The 14,414-nt window shown below is 44.5% G+C and overlaps 1 protein-coding gene across 1 annotated transcript in view; it reads left to right on the plus strand.

Moving 5' to 3' along the window:
• The first annotated feature begins 1,671 nt into the window (after positions 1 to 1,671).
• Positions 1,672 to 14,414, plus strand: part of MAP3K12 (mitogen-activated protein kinase kinase kinase 12) — an 82,650-nt gene continuing 69,907 nt past the window's right edge. Inside the window, exon 1 of the mRNA XM_029596837.1 lies at positions 1,672 to 2,110. Coding sequence (XP_029452697.1) covers positions 1,672 to 2,110 — 439 coding nt within the window. The remainder of the gene's footprint in view (positions 2,111 to 14,414) is intronic.

Genomic DNA, 14,414 nt, shown 5'->3' on the forward strand with positions numbered 1-14,414 from the left:
TTCCAACCTCCTTTCTGCTGCCACTTTTGCGATGCGGGATCACCACCGTCCTTCTTCAAACTTACGGCACCACCGCCATCTTAAAGGATCTATTCAACAGCACCTCCCTGATCTCAGTATCTTGTCTGGTGCCATGGCCTTGTCCACTTTCTGTTTTGCCAGTTTCACCTGAAATTGGGTAGTATCCACCACACACCCGCCAACCAGCAGCAGTCCTTATCCAGAGTCTTCTAGAGTGTAAACTGAACTGACATATTTGTTTATTATTTTTGCTTTTTCCTTGTCTCTCTCCACTCTTTGCTCCTTGTCACCTCTCAATCTTACAATACCACCTTTGGCCTTCCTCCTTTCTCTGATTTATCTGAAAAATATTTTATCCCCTCACTTTGCCTCCTTAGCAATTCTTCTTCCACTTGAATTTCGCCTTCCTGATTATTTTCATCTCTTTTAGTAAATGGGGAAGCTTGCACTGCTGCTACCTGTGCTGTACCTGTTCTGTGGTGGGGCAGTGTGTGTGTGTGTGTGTGTGTGCGTATGTGTGTGTGGTTGTGTGAGGGAAGCTTGCACTGCTGCTGTGTGTGAGGTACCTGTTCTGTGGTGGGGCAGTGTGTGTGTGCAGTGTGTGTATGTGTGTGTGTGTGAAGGAAGCTTGCACTGCTGCTGCCTGTAATGTACCTGTTCTGTGGTAGGGCAGTGTGTGTGTGTGTGTGAAGGAAGCTTGCACTGCTGCTGCCTCTGCTGTACCTGTTCTGTGGTGGGGCAATGTGTGTGTGTGTGTGTGTGTGTGTGAGGGAAGCTTGCACTGCTGCTGCCTGTACAATACCTGTTCTGTAGTGGGGCAGTGTGTGTGTATGTGTGTGTGTGTGTATGTGTGAGGGAAGCTTGCGCTGCTGCTGCCTGTAATGTACCTGTTCTGTGGTGGGGCAGTGTGTGTGTGTGTGTGTGTGTGTGTGTGAGGGAAGCTTGCACTGCTGCTGTCTGTCTGTACCTGTTCTGTGGTGGGGCAGTGTGTGTGTGTGTGTGTGTGTGTGAGGGAAGCTTGCACTGCTGCTGCCTGTAATGTACCTGTTCTGTGGTGGGGCAGTGTTTGTGTGTGTGTGTGAGTGTTTGTGTGTGTGTGTGTGTGTGTGTGTATGAGGGAAGCTTGCACTGTTGCTGCCTGTAATGTACCTGTTCTGTGGTGGGGCAGTGTTTGTGTATGTGAGGGAAGCTTGCACTGCTGCTGTCTGTTCTGTACCTGTTCTGTGGTGGGGCAGTGTGTGTGTGTGTGAGTGTGAGGGAAGCTTACACTGCTGTTGTCTGTGCTGTATCTATTCTGTGGCAGGGCAGTGTGTATGAGGGAAGTTTGTCCTGCTGTTGCTCATGCTGTACTTGTTCTGTGGATAAATAGAAGATTTGACCTTCCAGTACTATCAGCCTTGTCATGAACACTATATTTTTCTTAAAAAGAAGGAAAGGATAGAAGTAACAACTCACTGGTGTTCTGTTATTCAACGTTGTGCACGCTAATGCAATCCTTGATTTTGATCTGTGTGGCATTCTTCATTACAGTCGATACTTATATGTTCTATGTATATTTTTTGGCCCTAGGATAAAGTTTGCAACTTTGGGACACTGTCAGTAAAGAGCTGAACAGAGAGCATCTGCCGATGCTAATGGTCCGAGCCCAGCATGGCCTGCCTGCACGAGACCCGCACCCCTTCCCCTTCCTTCTCCAGTTTCAACACCATCCTGACGGAGAGCTCCATCCGGAGACTGGACCCCGAGACCCCGGACTGCACCCCTGAGAAGGACCTCACCCCCACGCAGTGCGTGTTGCGGGACATGGTGAATGTGGATGGCGGGGCCCACAGCCCTAGTGAAGACCCTCGGGCTCAGTTTGCCAACAGCGTGCTGCAGCTGCACGAGCAGGAGGCTGGAGGGGGCGGCGGAGCAGGGGCCGGGGCGCCCCCTATTCTCGAGGACAGGCTCAGCAGGTACCGGGCTGACGAGGTGAGGATCCAGTGCCAGGCGGGCGGTGGATTCTTGGAAGGGCTGTTCGGCTGCCTCAGGCCTGTGTGGACCATGATTGGGAAAGCATATTCCACCGAACACAAACAGCAGTCTGAAGGTAAAAGCCATCCATCCATCCATGACCATCTGTCTGTTTGTGACAGTGACCCAATGTCGGATCTGCTTTCTGTGCATCCGAGTACCTGAATGTCTGCCATGTTGTTGTCGAGCAATCTTTCTACCATCTGTCTGTGAAACTCTCTCTCTCTCTCTCTCTCTCTCTCTCTGTCCCATGTCTTTGGAATATCTGTCTGTCCACTCTACAGTAGAGACCAGATCTAAATTTTGAACAGAGAGTAAACAAGTCAGTTGGTTGCAGAAGTTTGAAACGGTGCATCTTTTACGCAAGGTCTTAGGGGAAATTTTGAGTAGCCTGTGTAGTTACAGTTTACGTTGGTATTTTTACCGTGTGCGCTTAGAAGATTGTCTCCTTTTGAAACTCATCTAGCATGAAGTACACATGTAAAAAGTGTCTGCGTGCTTTGCACTTATTTGTGCATGTGGCTGGGGGGTGGGGAGGGAAGGGCAGTTGAGTGTGCAGACTGGTGTACTCCTCCACGCTCCTCTGGGAAGGCCCCTTTTTAGCTCAGCTGAATGGATACACGCCGCATGTACTTTTGACTGGGCAGAAGAGCAGGTTTTCAGTCAGGAAAATGTACCTGGGGAAGTGGCTTGGAAAATGACCCTCTTCATTTCCTGCAGCTTCGGGAAGGGCCTAGAGCAGACTTGCCTACTGTCACTAAATTTAAAAAAAAAAAAAGTCATGTCAGTAAAAATGTCATGAGCAACGGCCGGGTCTATGTCTCTGATGTGGGCGCAGGCTGCGAGTGACAGGGACCACGCCTCGATGCATGAAGGGGCGAATCTCGCCACAGGAAGCCCAGATGCGCCCAAAATGGTGACCGTAAGTCGTGTCAGTAAAGATCTGGCAGACTGGCAGGAAAAATATGTTTTCATGAATTTGCAGCTCTGGCGTAAAAATCCCACAGGAAAAAAAAAAGACTTCTGCCAAACCTCAGTAGTAACACTCTTGAGCAGAAATCTCCACAGCCCTTTTAGCAGACTTTCTAGGGAACACGCATTTTTTTTCTGTGTCGCTGCTGTGACCCTAATCTTCTCATGCTAATGTGAATTAGATGAGCCATCTGTTTCAGTTGCTCGGTGTACTAAGGTTATAACACTCACAAGGAATCTATATGGTTGGTAGAGGATGGGGGGAGCAGTTTGAGAGAGAGACGCTGGGTTGGAGGTTGTGGCTGGGTCAGGAGAAGGACATTGGGAGAGGCTGGGCAGAAAGTTAGGGTTGGCTCAGTGAGGAAGTTTAGGGGAAGCTGGGTCAGGGGTGAAGAGAGTTTGGGTGAGGCTGGTCACAGTCCATGATCATCCGGCCTCCATTCCCAGGCCCCTCTCTACAGTATGGAAGCACCAATTGTTACCTTGTAACCAGCCTCGCCCAAACTCTCTTCACCCCTGACCCAGCCTCCCCTAAACTTCCTCACTGAGCCAACCCTAACTTTCTGCCCAGCCTCTCCCAATGTCCTTCTCCTGACCCAGCCACAACCTCCAACCCAGCGTCTCTCTCAAACTCCTCCCCCCACCCCCTACCACCATATAGATTCCTTGTGAGTGTTATATATATATATATATATATATATATATATATATATACCTTAAAATCCCCACCTGTTCTCCTCAGCTCATTCCCTCAACACCACAAGGACTAGTGACACTGCACACTAACCAGTTATATATGTGCGGCTGGATTCTTTGGGGGAAAAGTTTCAAAGGGTTTAGGGTCTTAGGGGTCCATATGCAACAGTGAGTTATCTGGATAAATGTCGACGTTTGAATATTTCCGCCAGGTATCCTGCTAAAATTTAGCTTTCTAACTCATTATTCATCTAAAGTTTACCTGGGTAATGTAAGAGCATTCTGGGAGTGTTCCAAAGCAGAGTTAAATTAGCCAGGTACGTTATCTGGCTAACTCCGATATTCAGAATTAGCCAGATAGTTTATCTGGTTAACTTTGGTCATGCTGTAAAGTTTATCCAGCTAACTTTAAGTTAGTCGAGTAAATTCAGTGGTACAACTGTGCCACTGATATCCCGTATCCCACCAGAGTCAGCCGTATACGTTTACCTGCTAACGTTGCTGGCCGAACAGCAACAAAATGGACCCCTTAACTCTAGGATTTAGGCTCCTAAATTGGCCCTTTTAAAAACATGCTAGGGCTGAGACCCTAAAATTAGGCTCCTAGTTTCACTAAATTTCAAAGCCTAAAAAGTGAGTGACTATGGGGCGGAGTTAGCAGGGAACAAAGTTAGGAGCATAGCATTGATTTTGAGAATTAGGTACCTAATTTAGGAGCCTAAACCTAGACAAATGAATAGCAGGCCTACATTTAGGAGCCTAAATTTACATTAATTTCAGCTCAAAGTTTAGGCTTCTAAATTTGGATAAATATATTTCCTAACTCAGGGCCTCCTTTACTAAGCATTTTTCCCATAGACACAAAATAGCTGTTTTTGAATATTGGCCTGTTCGTAAACTGTGATAGATTTTATTGCGATAATATAAGACTGAACAAAAGATGTTGTGATGCCTGAGTTTTCTAGATCACAGAGGTCTTGTCTTCAGATGTATGAAGTAACATGCAAATGAGAGACCAGCTTGTGACAATAACAAGTTGTGTGTGTGTGTGTGTGTGTGTGTGTGTGTGTGTGTACTTGGGGTGAGGGGGGCTGCTGTGTGTGCCATAAGCTAATAATTTTAATGCTCTGAAAACAAACAGATTCACCTAATCACACAAGTGGATCTCATGACCATGCTTGATGTCTTACGGATCATTTGTCTAGAGCTTTCTGGAAAGTCCCTTTACTGCTCATGTGCAGGAGTTCCCATGCTACTGCAATCCTGCACTACTTTTTTGTTTGCCAAGGTCATCAGACATGATTTTTGTTTAAGTAGCCCTGCTGCATGTCTCTTAGTTCTATTCTACCTCTATCTTTGGGCATCAACCTAAAAAAATCCATAGTTTTAACTTAGTTATTTTTGCATTTAGCTAAGTTTCCTTTTTCTTTGTCATTTGTTGATCCAACTGGTGGAATATTTTCCCTCATCACAGCAACACCAAGCAGCCAAGATTTGCTGAATTTTATTATGTCTCTTCAATTGTCTTTAAAAAAAAATCTTTGATTTTACCTCATTGAATTTTCTTCACTGTGTCGGACAAGCAGACCAGCAGGTTCAAGTTCTGACCCAAGTGTAAATATCCATTAATGACTATCATGAAGTTTGTTACAAGTGTTTGGAACAAGGTCACAATGCCTCAGGTTGCAGGATCTGTGCTAAGATGTCACCCAGAGTGGTTCATGGCCTGAAAGGTCAGGCTCCTCACCTATTTTGCTGAGAAGCAGAAGTCCATCGAAGCTAATGCTGAAGGTTCATTGAAGATAATGCTGAAGGTTCAACACAAGGACCACAAAGCAACGACAACTTCTTTAGCTCCTCAAGTCGAAGACAGGCCTAGGAGTCTATAGAAGTCTCACTTGTCCACTCGAGTCAAGAAACTCTGGGCACTGAAGCATGGAGCCGAAGAGAGACAACATCAAGCAGAGGTATAAGCACATCTTTATGACACATAGTTCTGAGAGCATGGAGGTAAAGGCAGCTCCACATTATCCAAAGCAGCTGGGTCTGGAAAAAAGCTATGCCTCCCAGGCTCAGACTTTGCTGTTCTGTTCTCCAGAGGTCCAGTCGACAGCCTTTGGTCCTGACCTTCAAAGATACATGGAGGACATTAGCTCCCTTACAAGGCCAACAGCAGTATTGTCTTCAGCACTCTCTGAGGTAGAGTTGGACGTGAGAATCACTGAGGTGCTTGCTTGACACATCAAGTGCATCAAGGTTCTGACGTCAGGTGCTATAATGCTTCTTAGTGCATTGAATTAATCACCTCTCAGTGCCTTCTCTTTGGCAGTGAGCATGCTAATGCTGACAATTGTTTGGTACCCTAAGACTGTCAGTGCCATTTGCACCAAGCCAGAGTCAATTGGGTTCTTACTCCTTGACACCTTTCAGTCCTAGCGCTCAAAGACATGGCTTTTAGGCTTCAGAGGTCTTTGGCTATAGGGTTGACACATTCCCAGACATCTAGCCAATATGTCTTCTCTGAGGAGTCCTCTGGCCCTGTTTATTTATGAGAGGAATTTTGTTCTGAAAAGAAATACTCTGGTCTCCAATCACAGCCCTCTGCCATAGGCAGGAAATCAGAATCATCTGAATACCTATCCTTCCCAAATTTTATTCAGAAAATGGTTAAGGCATGTCAGGTTGCAGGTTGGTCTTCTCAAGTATTTGGATGCCCCTTAAAAGTTGGTGGCAGTGTTCATCCACACTCTTTTTCAGTAAGTATGGAAGAGATGTGGACAACCCCACACACACCACCCTTCCTGTTAGTAAAAAAAAAATAGCTGAGGGATTCAGCAGGCCCCAGTTACCACACCAAAGGGTGGTACTTAAATCTGCTCTAAAAGGGGGTCAAAAAGGCAAAAACTCATGCCTTCATGCCTCTAGGGCATGGTTTCCACTCTGAACCTTTTTGGGGGAAAGCAATATCAGAGCGCTATGCATAGCATCCTACCAGATCTACATGATGCAGTACATTTCTTCTTCAAGAGAAACAGGTAGAATTTCACCACCTTACTGGAGACATTGGGAAATGTCAAAAGCATTTGGCCCACATGATCTACAATGGTTTTTCGAACGGCATCAACTGCCTCTGCTGTGGTCAAGATTTGGGCAGGATAAGCCACCAGAATCAATTGTATGTTGTAATCTTGTCCAATGAACCAAAGTTTTATTTCCTTTTCAAACATATTTAGAGATTGCTTTGTCCAGGATAGACATCTTTATTGCCCCTATTTGACCCCATCTCTTTAATACCCCACATATGTAAACCAGAAAAGGGTTTGTAATTCAAATGGAAAAACTTCAGTTGTGAGTGAATACTGCAAAGGAAAAGACATCCCTACTATAGCCAATTTGTAAAACAGAAGTCTTGTCAGTGTTAATCTGAAAGCTGGACACATTAGGACATTTTTGGATTTCTGTAAGTGAGACCAGCAGCCTGAAGGTTCTGTAAAAAAATTAGTGTCTTATTGGCACATAGTGAGATTTTGTGCTGCACTGATCCCACCTGAATAGGTTGTTATATTTACATTGATTCTGATCTCGCAGGCAAATGGCTGGATCGCTGGTGCAAACAGCAGAGGCGAGAGTGGGCAACCCTATGGCGTGCCTCTCTTACTAATGAGAATTCCTGTGACTTAACCCCATTAACCAGAACTGCAGCCATGGGATTGGGATACAATGCCTTTATCCAACTGATAAAGTTACCTCCAAAGTGCAAATACTCTTAACAAGGCGATGAAATAACTCCACTCTACTCTAACAAATACCATTCTAGCATCAAATGACACAGTGGTTTTCCCTCTGACGGGCAGGAATAATTTTAACCACCCGCCTAATCCTGTCTGACATTAACCTAACCTGAACAAAACCTGGTTGATCAAAGTATACGAGTTTAGGGACTATAATTTTCAATTCAACAAGCAATTACCTTTGCTAGCATGCTCATGTCACGGTTTAAGAGGCCTATGGGTCTAGAGCTGGCACAATAATGAACTGATTTACCCTCCGTATGCATGACAAAAATGTTAGTTTTTTGTACATTAAACTAGCAAGGATTGTACAGATAAAAGATAGTTAAACACTCTTGCCAGGAGAGGGACCACATTCCTCTTCATTACGGTATAAAATTCAGCTGGGAAACCATCGTTCCCTGAGGTCTTCCCTAGCAAAAGTATATCTATGGCTTTCAAACTCAGTAGTTTCCTGATTTTTACTTTATCTTCATTGCCAACTGGGGGCATCTTAGAGCTGGTTGTATATTGTAAAATTTTCCTCTCTCCCTAGGCTGACCTCTGATATGCATTGTTTATTTATAATATTCCTGCAACGCCTTGCAAATATCTGACGTGCACTAAAGCTTTTCCCTCGCACGATTAGAAATGGAGGAAAAGGTTCTGAGCCTCCTTTGCTCTTGCAGTTGCCATGCGAGCTATTTGCTCACCTTCCTACCATGCTCCGAGTCATTTCTTGTTGGAATTTCGTCCTGGCTGCCTCTACATTATCTAGCCTGTTCCTTTCTTTCACTATGTGTAGATAAGTTCTCTTACCTCCAGATATTTTGTGCTTTTGCTGTAACTCTGTTCGTTCTTTCTATAAACTTGCCAGTTCACAGTTCCTTTCCTTCATTGGCCATGCTCCAATTTCAATCAGCTCTTACAAAGACTTTCCCCAGTCTCCCACAAAAGATCAGGTGCAATATCATCAGTATTGGTGTCAATAAATAAGCCCCAAGCATCCTCTAACACAGCTGTTTGGGTCAAGATGTTAGGAGACCATTGCATGATCTACAGTTATACTAGGGCTAATTTCTATTTTAGTTGCTGCATGTACCTGTCCTGCTTTGTAAGTAATCCAACCTAGAATATATTCCATATTTGGGAGAATGAAAAGTGTAATCCTGCACATTAGGAAATTTCACCCTTCAAAGGTCAAAAGGCCTCTTTTACTAAGCATTTTTCCCATAGACACAGAACTGGTTAGACGTCAAGTCATAAATTACAGTGCGCAAACTATTCCCAGATTTCACGGCTCCCAGGATCAGAGTCTTATCTGCCTTTGTATTTATTTATATGAGATGATATTCTGAAATAACAGAGGTACACGGCGTTAGCACTGTATCTGTGTCCCATATATGTGGATGCAATTTTCTGTGTAATTACAGCACTTTATTTGGAAAATAATTCACTGTATTCCAGTGTTAACATGCCTCATAGGCTTTACTAGGAGTCGTGTTAGGTTTTATAAAAAGTATTTTGAAAGCTGCCAGATAGAGGGACAACTGCTTTCAGTTTCACTTGAATCCTGAGTCGTCACAGTATAAAACGAAAATAAACAGTGCTCCTCTGCATATGAAAACCAGCTTTGTGTGCTTTGAAGTTAGGACAGAATCCTTTTGGGATTTGACAGGTAAAAGATCAGTCTGCTCTTAAGGCTTTCTGCTTTCTGCCCAGTGCAGTGTGCTTCAGTCCCACCCAATCTCATCCCTCCTCTCCTCTGCAATGAAATTAACAGATCTGAACAGAAAGGCCTCTGTTTTATTTCTATTTTGGATTTAGCTGACACCTTTTCACTGGTAGCTAAAACAGGTTACATTCAGGTACAGTAGGCATTTCCCAGTCCCCAGAGGGTTTACAATCTAAGGGCCTGATTCACTAAAGCTGTCTCCATGAGGAAATCAGGCCCTAGGTTTGTAGCTGAGGCAATGGAGGGCGATGTGACTTGCCCAAGGTCACAAGAGCATCAGTGGGATTCGAACCCTGGCTTCCCTGGTTCCCAGCCCTGCTGCTCCAAGCACTAGGCTGCCTGGGCTTCCCGTGTAAGCCTGCTGAGCATGGCGGATCGGCAGCTTCATGGTTCACCTCTGTCTGCAGGATTCTTTTTTTTCCTAGGTCTTTCATGCAGCAAATATTTTCCCTCTGCAAAACTTGGGGAAAAGCATAATTCCTGGAGGGTAAGAGTACAAAAAAAACAACCCTTAATTTTATCCTGGGGTGGGGGAGGGGAAGCAGCCATCAGTTATCATGGCTCTCTGGGGGCCCCAGAAACTTCCTTGAAAGGGGCACATGCGAGGTGGATCCGTTTGTGATATCCCGGAGCAGGAAGGTACAAGTTTTCTGTTGCAGGAAGAGATCAGGAAAGCAGACCACTGGCAAACACCTCCTCCTTTCATTGGGATACAGCACCTCTCTATTTTCCATTCCTTCTGGTGGCAAAAACGATAATTTTAACGCAGAAGAGACCAGGGAACATGATACTCATAACTCTGTTTTGGCCAAGAAAGGGACCGCTCCCTGAAGAAAGTGATCATTTTGGAAACTTGCCCAGCCTTAATCACTCAATGTGGGGGACCTTGGCTCCATCTCAACATCCAGTCCCTTGCCCTCCCAACCTAAATGTTGAAGGGGATGTAATAAAAACCCTTGGTCTGTCCAAATGGAAGTCTGGAGTCATGCTGGTTTCTAGAAAGGAGAACATTCAGGTCTCAGTGGAGGAGGTTTGCAGACTGGTATGGTCTAAAAACAACTGGTATCATGTGTGATACCAGTTGTTCCAGTTGTTCCAGCCCCTGATCAGGAAGGTTGCATTTTTTGGTTGGCAGTCACTCAAGCCCATGGAGTTAGTGAGTTTCAGGCCCTCTTGACTTACCCACCTTATCTCAGATTTCTCTCTTTTGTTTCGATCCGACAGTTTGCTCCTGCTGCTATGGATTTCCAGTTTAATCAGAAAGAGTGCAGCTACAATCCTGAGCCGGGGTTCATGCATCAGGGCTCCTTCCAGAGCCCTTTGATCATGGGCGCTAAATCTAGCCACCAGGTGTCACCTTGGCACTTGGACTATGACATCGTCCCCTTCCCCTTCCCCCCCCCCCCCCCCAAGTGCCCTGAAAATTCCTCAGCCCTGGCTGACCCAGGGAGCAGAAGGCCAGAGCCGGGAATTGGACCCAGGTCCCTCTGTGTGGCGGTGCTGCACACAACCCAAGTTCTTGTCAAACGCGATGTCAGATTTCCACCTTGGTCAGTCAGTCCACAGGCCATATCTCCAGAAAGGTGCAAAGGCTCTTCTTTTCCTAGATTACAAGAAAGCTGTTGCCTTCTATCTATCATGGAGCCTGTGGGCATGGGATAAACTCTGTGGCTGAAGGAAAGAAATGAACAAAAAGGTGCATGGGGGTAACCTGCTCGGCGGCAGTCACTAACTTTAATAATATGCATGAGGATTATTACCTATAACCAATAAGCCTTGATTCTTTTGACACAACTGCTCTCTGCTTTGACGGCATGGGGGGAAAAGGGAATTGGATTCAGAGGACAACCAGCTCTGGCCCCAACTTTTACAGACTAGGGTACTGATATGCAGACTTAAGGGAAAAAGCACAGGACTGCTTCTACGGCCAAGTTGAAAAGCTAAGCACATAAAGTAGCATTGTCTGAATTTTCAAGACGGCTCCTCATCCTGTAAAAGTGTTGCTTTGTTAATATATAAAGCTTGGGGGTAACTTGCATGGAGCGGCAGTTATTACCATAAGAAACTTGCTGGGCGATTGGATGGACCAGTTGGCCTTTTTCTGCCATCAATACTGATATTATGTTACTTGGAATGAAGCCCAGAGGAAGTTCACTCAGCTGTTTGTTTCTTATGACCCAAATAGTCGTGGCATTGTGGTGACAAAATGCACCATTTCTAACTGGGTAGCAGATTGTATCTTCTTTTGTTGTGTGCAGGCAGTTTTGACCTAAGGGGGATGAATAATGTTAGGGCCACAGCTATCCCGGTCTAAGGTCTACCACCTCTGAGGAGATTTGCAAGATTGTAGCACAGAGCTGAGTCCACACATTCCCATCCCGTTACTGACTGGTCATGGCCTCTCAGTGGGATAGTAAGTTTGGACTGCCTGTTCTTCATGACCTCTTTGACTGATAGAATTCAATTTCATCCTCCCATATGCCTCATTATATTATGTTTGGCTGTCTTCTATGTTATAAAAGGCAAATGAAATTAAGAGAAAACAGAAAAGATTTTTTTTCTCATCAAAAATGTGTTTTCCCACCTGATGCCAGTTTTTCTTTTTGTCTTCAACGAAAGAAAACAGGAAGAGTAATCCTTAGCTAGAGAGTCCCAAGTGCATGGCTTGATGAAGTGCTTGTTTTTAGTGAAAGTCAAGTTGCTTACCTGTAACCGGTGTTCTCTGAAGACAGCAGTTCACCAGGCATACCCCACTTCCTCCCTCCTCTCCTTTAGAGTTGGTACTTGGAAGTTGCGGCCCATCGGCATGCTTCTCCCAGTTGTGTTGGTGGTTGGCTCCAGAAGTCACCACAACCCACTTTGGGCCTGAGTTACTCCCATCCCATGCTCCTAGAGCAGCCAGACAGGAACTGGGGAGGTTGCAGCCCATCTGCCTATTTCTCATAGCTGCCTCGCTGATCAACTCTGAAAGTCTCCACAATCTACCTTGGTCCTGAACTGTTCCAGCCTTGCGTCTTTCAAAGAGCCAGCCAGGCACTGGGGAGGTCACAGGCCTTTATATCCTGTGGCTCCACTATATTTCATTTCCCTGATGCTAATCCTCTCCAATCATATTCCCTGCTGCAAACCACTACTAACACCAGGTTCACCTTCCCCATTTTCTATATTCTTTACCTCATCGGCCATTCTGCATCTGCACTGTCAACTGCTCTTGAACTTCAAAGTTGTCTTCCTTTCAGCCACTCTTTCTGAGAGCATCTCATTCTCATTGCTGTCATCACACCTCTACCTCTCTTCTGTGCTTTCTCCTGCTCCTCCTCCTTCTCTCAGCCAGGAATATCAATCCAATCCTGGCTCTCCAAGGCAACTTTCACCTCATCTGTGGTATATCAAACCATAAACCCTCCAGTCTTATCACAATTACCCTCCTCTTCCCTCTTCTCTCCCTTTCTCATGCTCTCTGTGGAATGCCCGCTCTATTTCTAACAAGCTTGCTGTGGCACTGTGTGCAGTCAGAATGGTTAGAGAATGGATGCAGGCTGATTATTCATGAACTTTTATTAATTCAGAACAAAACATAAGACATGCCATACTGGGTCAGTTCAAGGGTCCATCAAGCCCAGCACCCTGTTTCCAACAGTGGCCAATCCAAGCCACAAGTACCTGCAAATATCTGAACTTGATAGATCACAAGCTACTATTGCTTATTAATTACCATAATAGCAGTTTATGGATTTTTCCTCTAGGAACTTATCCAAACCTTTTTTAAACCCAGTTACACTAACTGCTGTAACCACATCCCCTGGCAATGAATTCTAGAGTTTAACTATGCGCTGAGTGAAAAATAATTTTCTTTGATTTCTTTTAAATGAGCTACTAACTTCATGGAGTTCCCTCTGGTCCTTCTATTATCTGAGAGAGTAAATAACCTATTTACATTAACTTGTTCAAGTCCTTTCATGATTTTGTAGACTTCTATCATATCCCCCCACAGTCATCTCTTCTCCAAACTGACCAGCCCTAACTTCTTTAGCTTTTCCTCATAGGGCAGCCGTTCCATGCCTCTTATCATTTTAGTTGCCCTTCTCTGCACTTTCTTCAGTGCAGCTATATCCTTTTTGAGATGTGGTGACCAGAATTGAACACAGTATTCAAGGTGCGGTCTCACCATGGAGTGATACAAAGGCATTATGACATCCACCATTTTATTTGCCATTCACTTCCTAATAATTCCTAACATTCTGTTTGCTTTTTTGAATGCCATATCACACTGGGCCAATGATTTCAATGTATTATCCACTATGATACCTCAATCTCTTTGCTGGGTGGTAACTCCTAAGATAGAACCTAACATTGTGTAACTACAGCGAGGGTTATTTTTTCCCTATATGCATCACTTTGCACTTGTCCACATTAAATTTCATCTGCTATTTGGAAGCCCAATCTTCCAGTCTCACAAGGTCCTCCTGATATTCATCACAATCCGCTAGAGATTTAACTACTCTGCATAATTTAGTGTCATCCGCAAATTTGATCACTTCACTCGTCATTTCCCTTTCCAGATCATTTATAAATATATTAAAAAGTACTGATCCAAGTATAGATCCCTGAGGCACTCCACTGTTTACCTTTTTCCAGTGTGAAAACAGACCATTTAATCCTACTCTATGTTTCCTGTCTTTTATCCAACTTTCAATCCACAAAAGGACATCGCCTCCTATCCCATGACTTTTTAGTTTTCTTAGAAACCTTTCATGAGGGCTTTGTCGAATGCCTTCTGAAAATCCAAATACACCACATCTACTGGTTCACCTCTGTCCACATGTTTATTCACCCTTTCAAAAAAATGTAGGAGATTTGTGAGGAAATAAATCCCTTGGGTAAATCCATGCTGGCTGTGTCTCATCAAACCATGTCTATCTAAATGTTTTGTGATTTTATTCTTTATAACAGTTTCCACAATTTTTCCCGGCACTGAAGTCAGGCTCACCGGTCTATAGTTTCCCGGATCACCCCTGGATCCCTTTTTAAATATCGGGGTTATATTGGCCATCTTCCATTCTTCAAGTACATCAGATAATTTTAATGATAGGTTACAAATGAATTCAAATAGGTCTGAAATTTCATGTTTTAGTTCTTTCAGAACTCTTCAGTTTGTCAATCAGGCCTACCTCCTCTTCTAGGTTCATCGTGATTTGGTTCAGTTG

Source organism: Rhinatrema bivittatum, chromosome 3 (assembly GCF_901001135.1).
Source record: "Rhinatrema bivittatum chromosome 3, aRhiBiv1.1, whole genome shotgun sequence".
Taxonomy (NCBI): Eukaryota; Metazoa; Chordata; class Amphibia; order Gymnophiona; family Rhinatrematidae; genus Rhinatrema; species Rhinatrema bivittatum.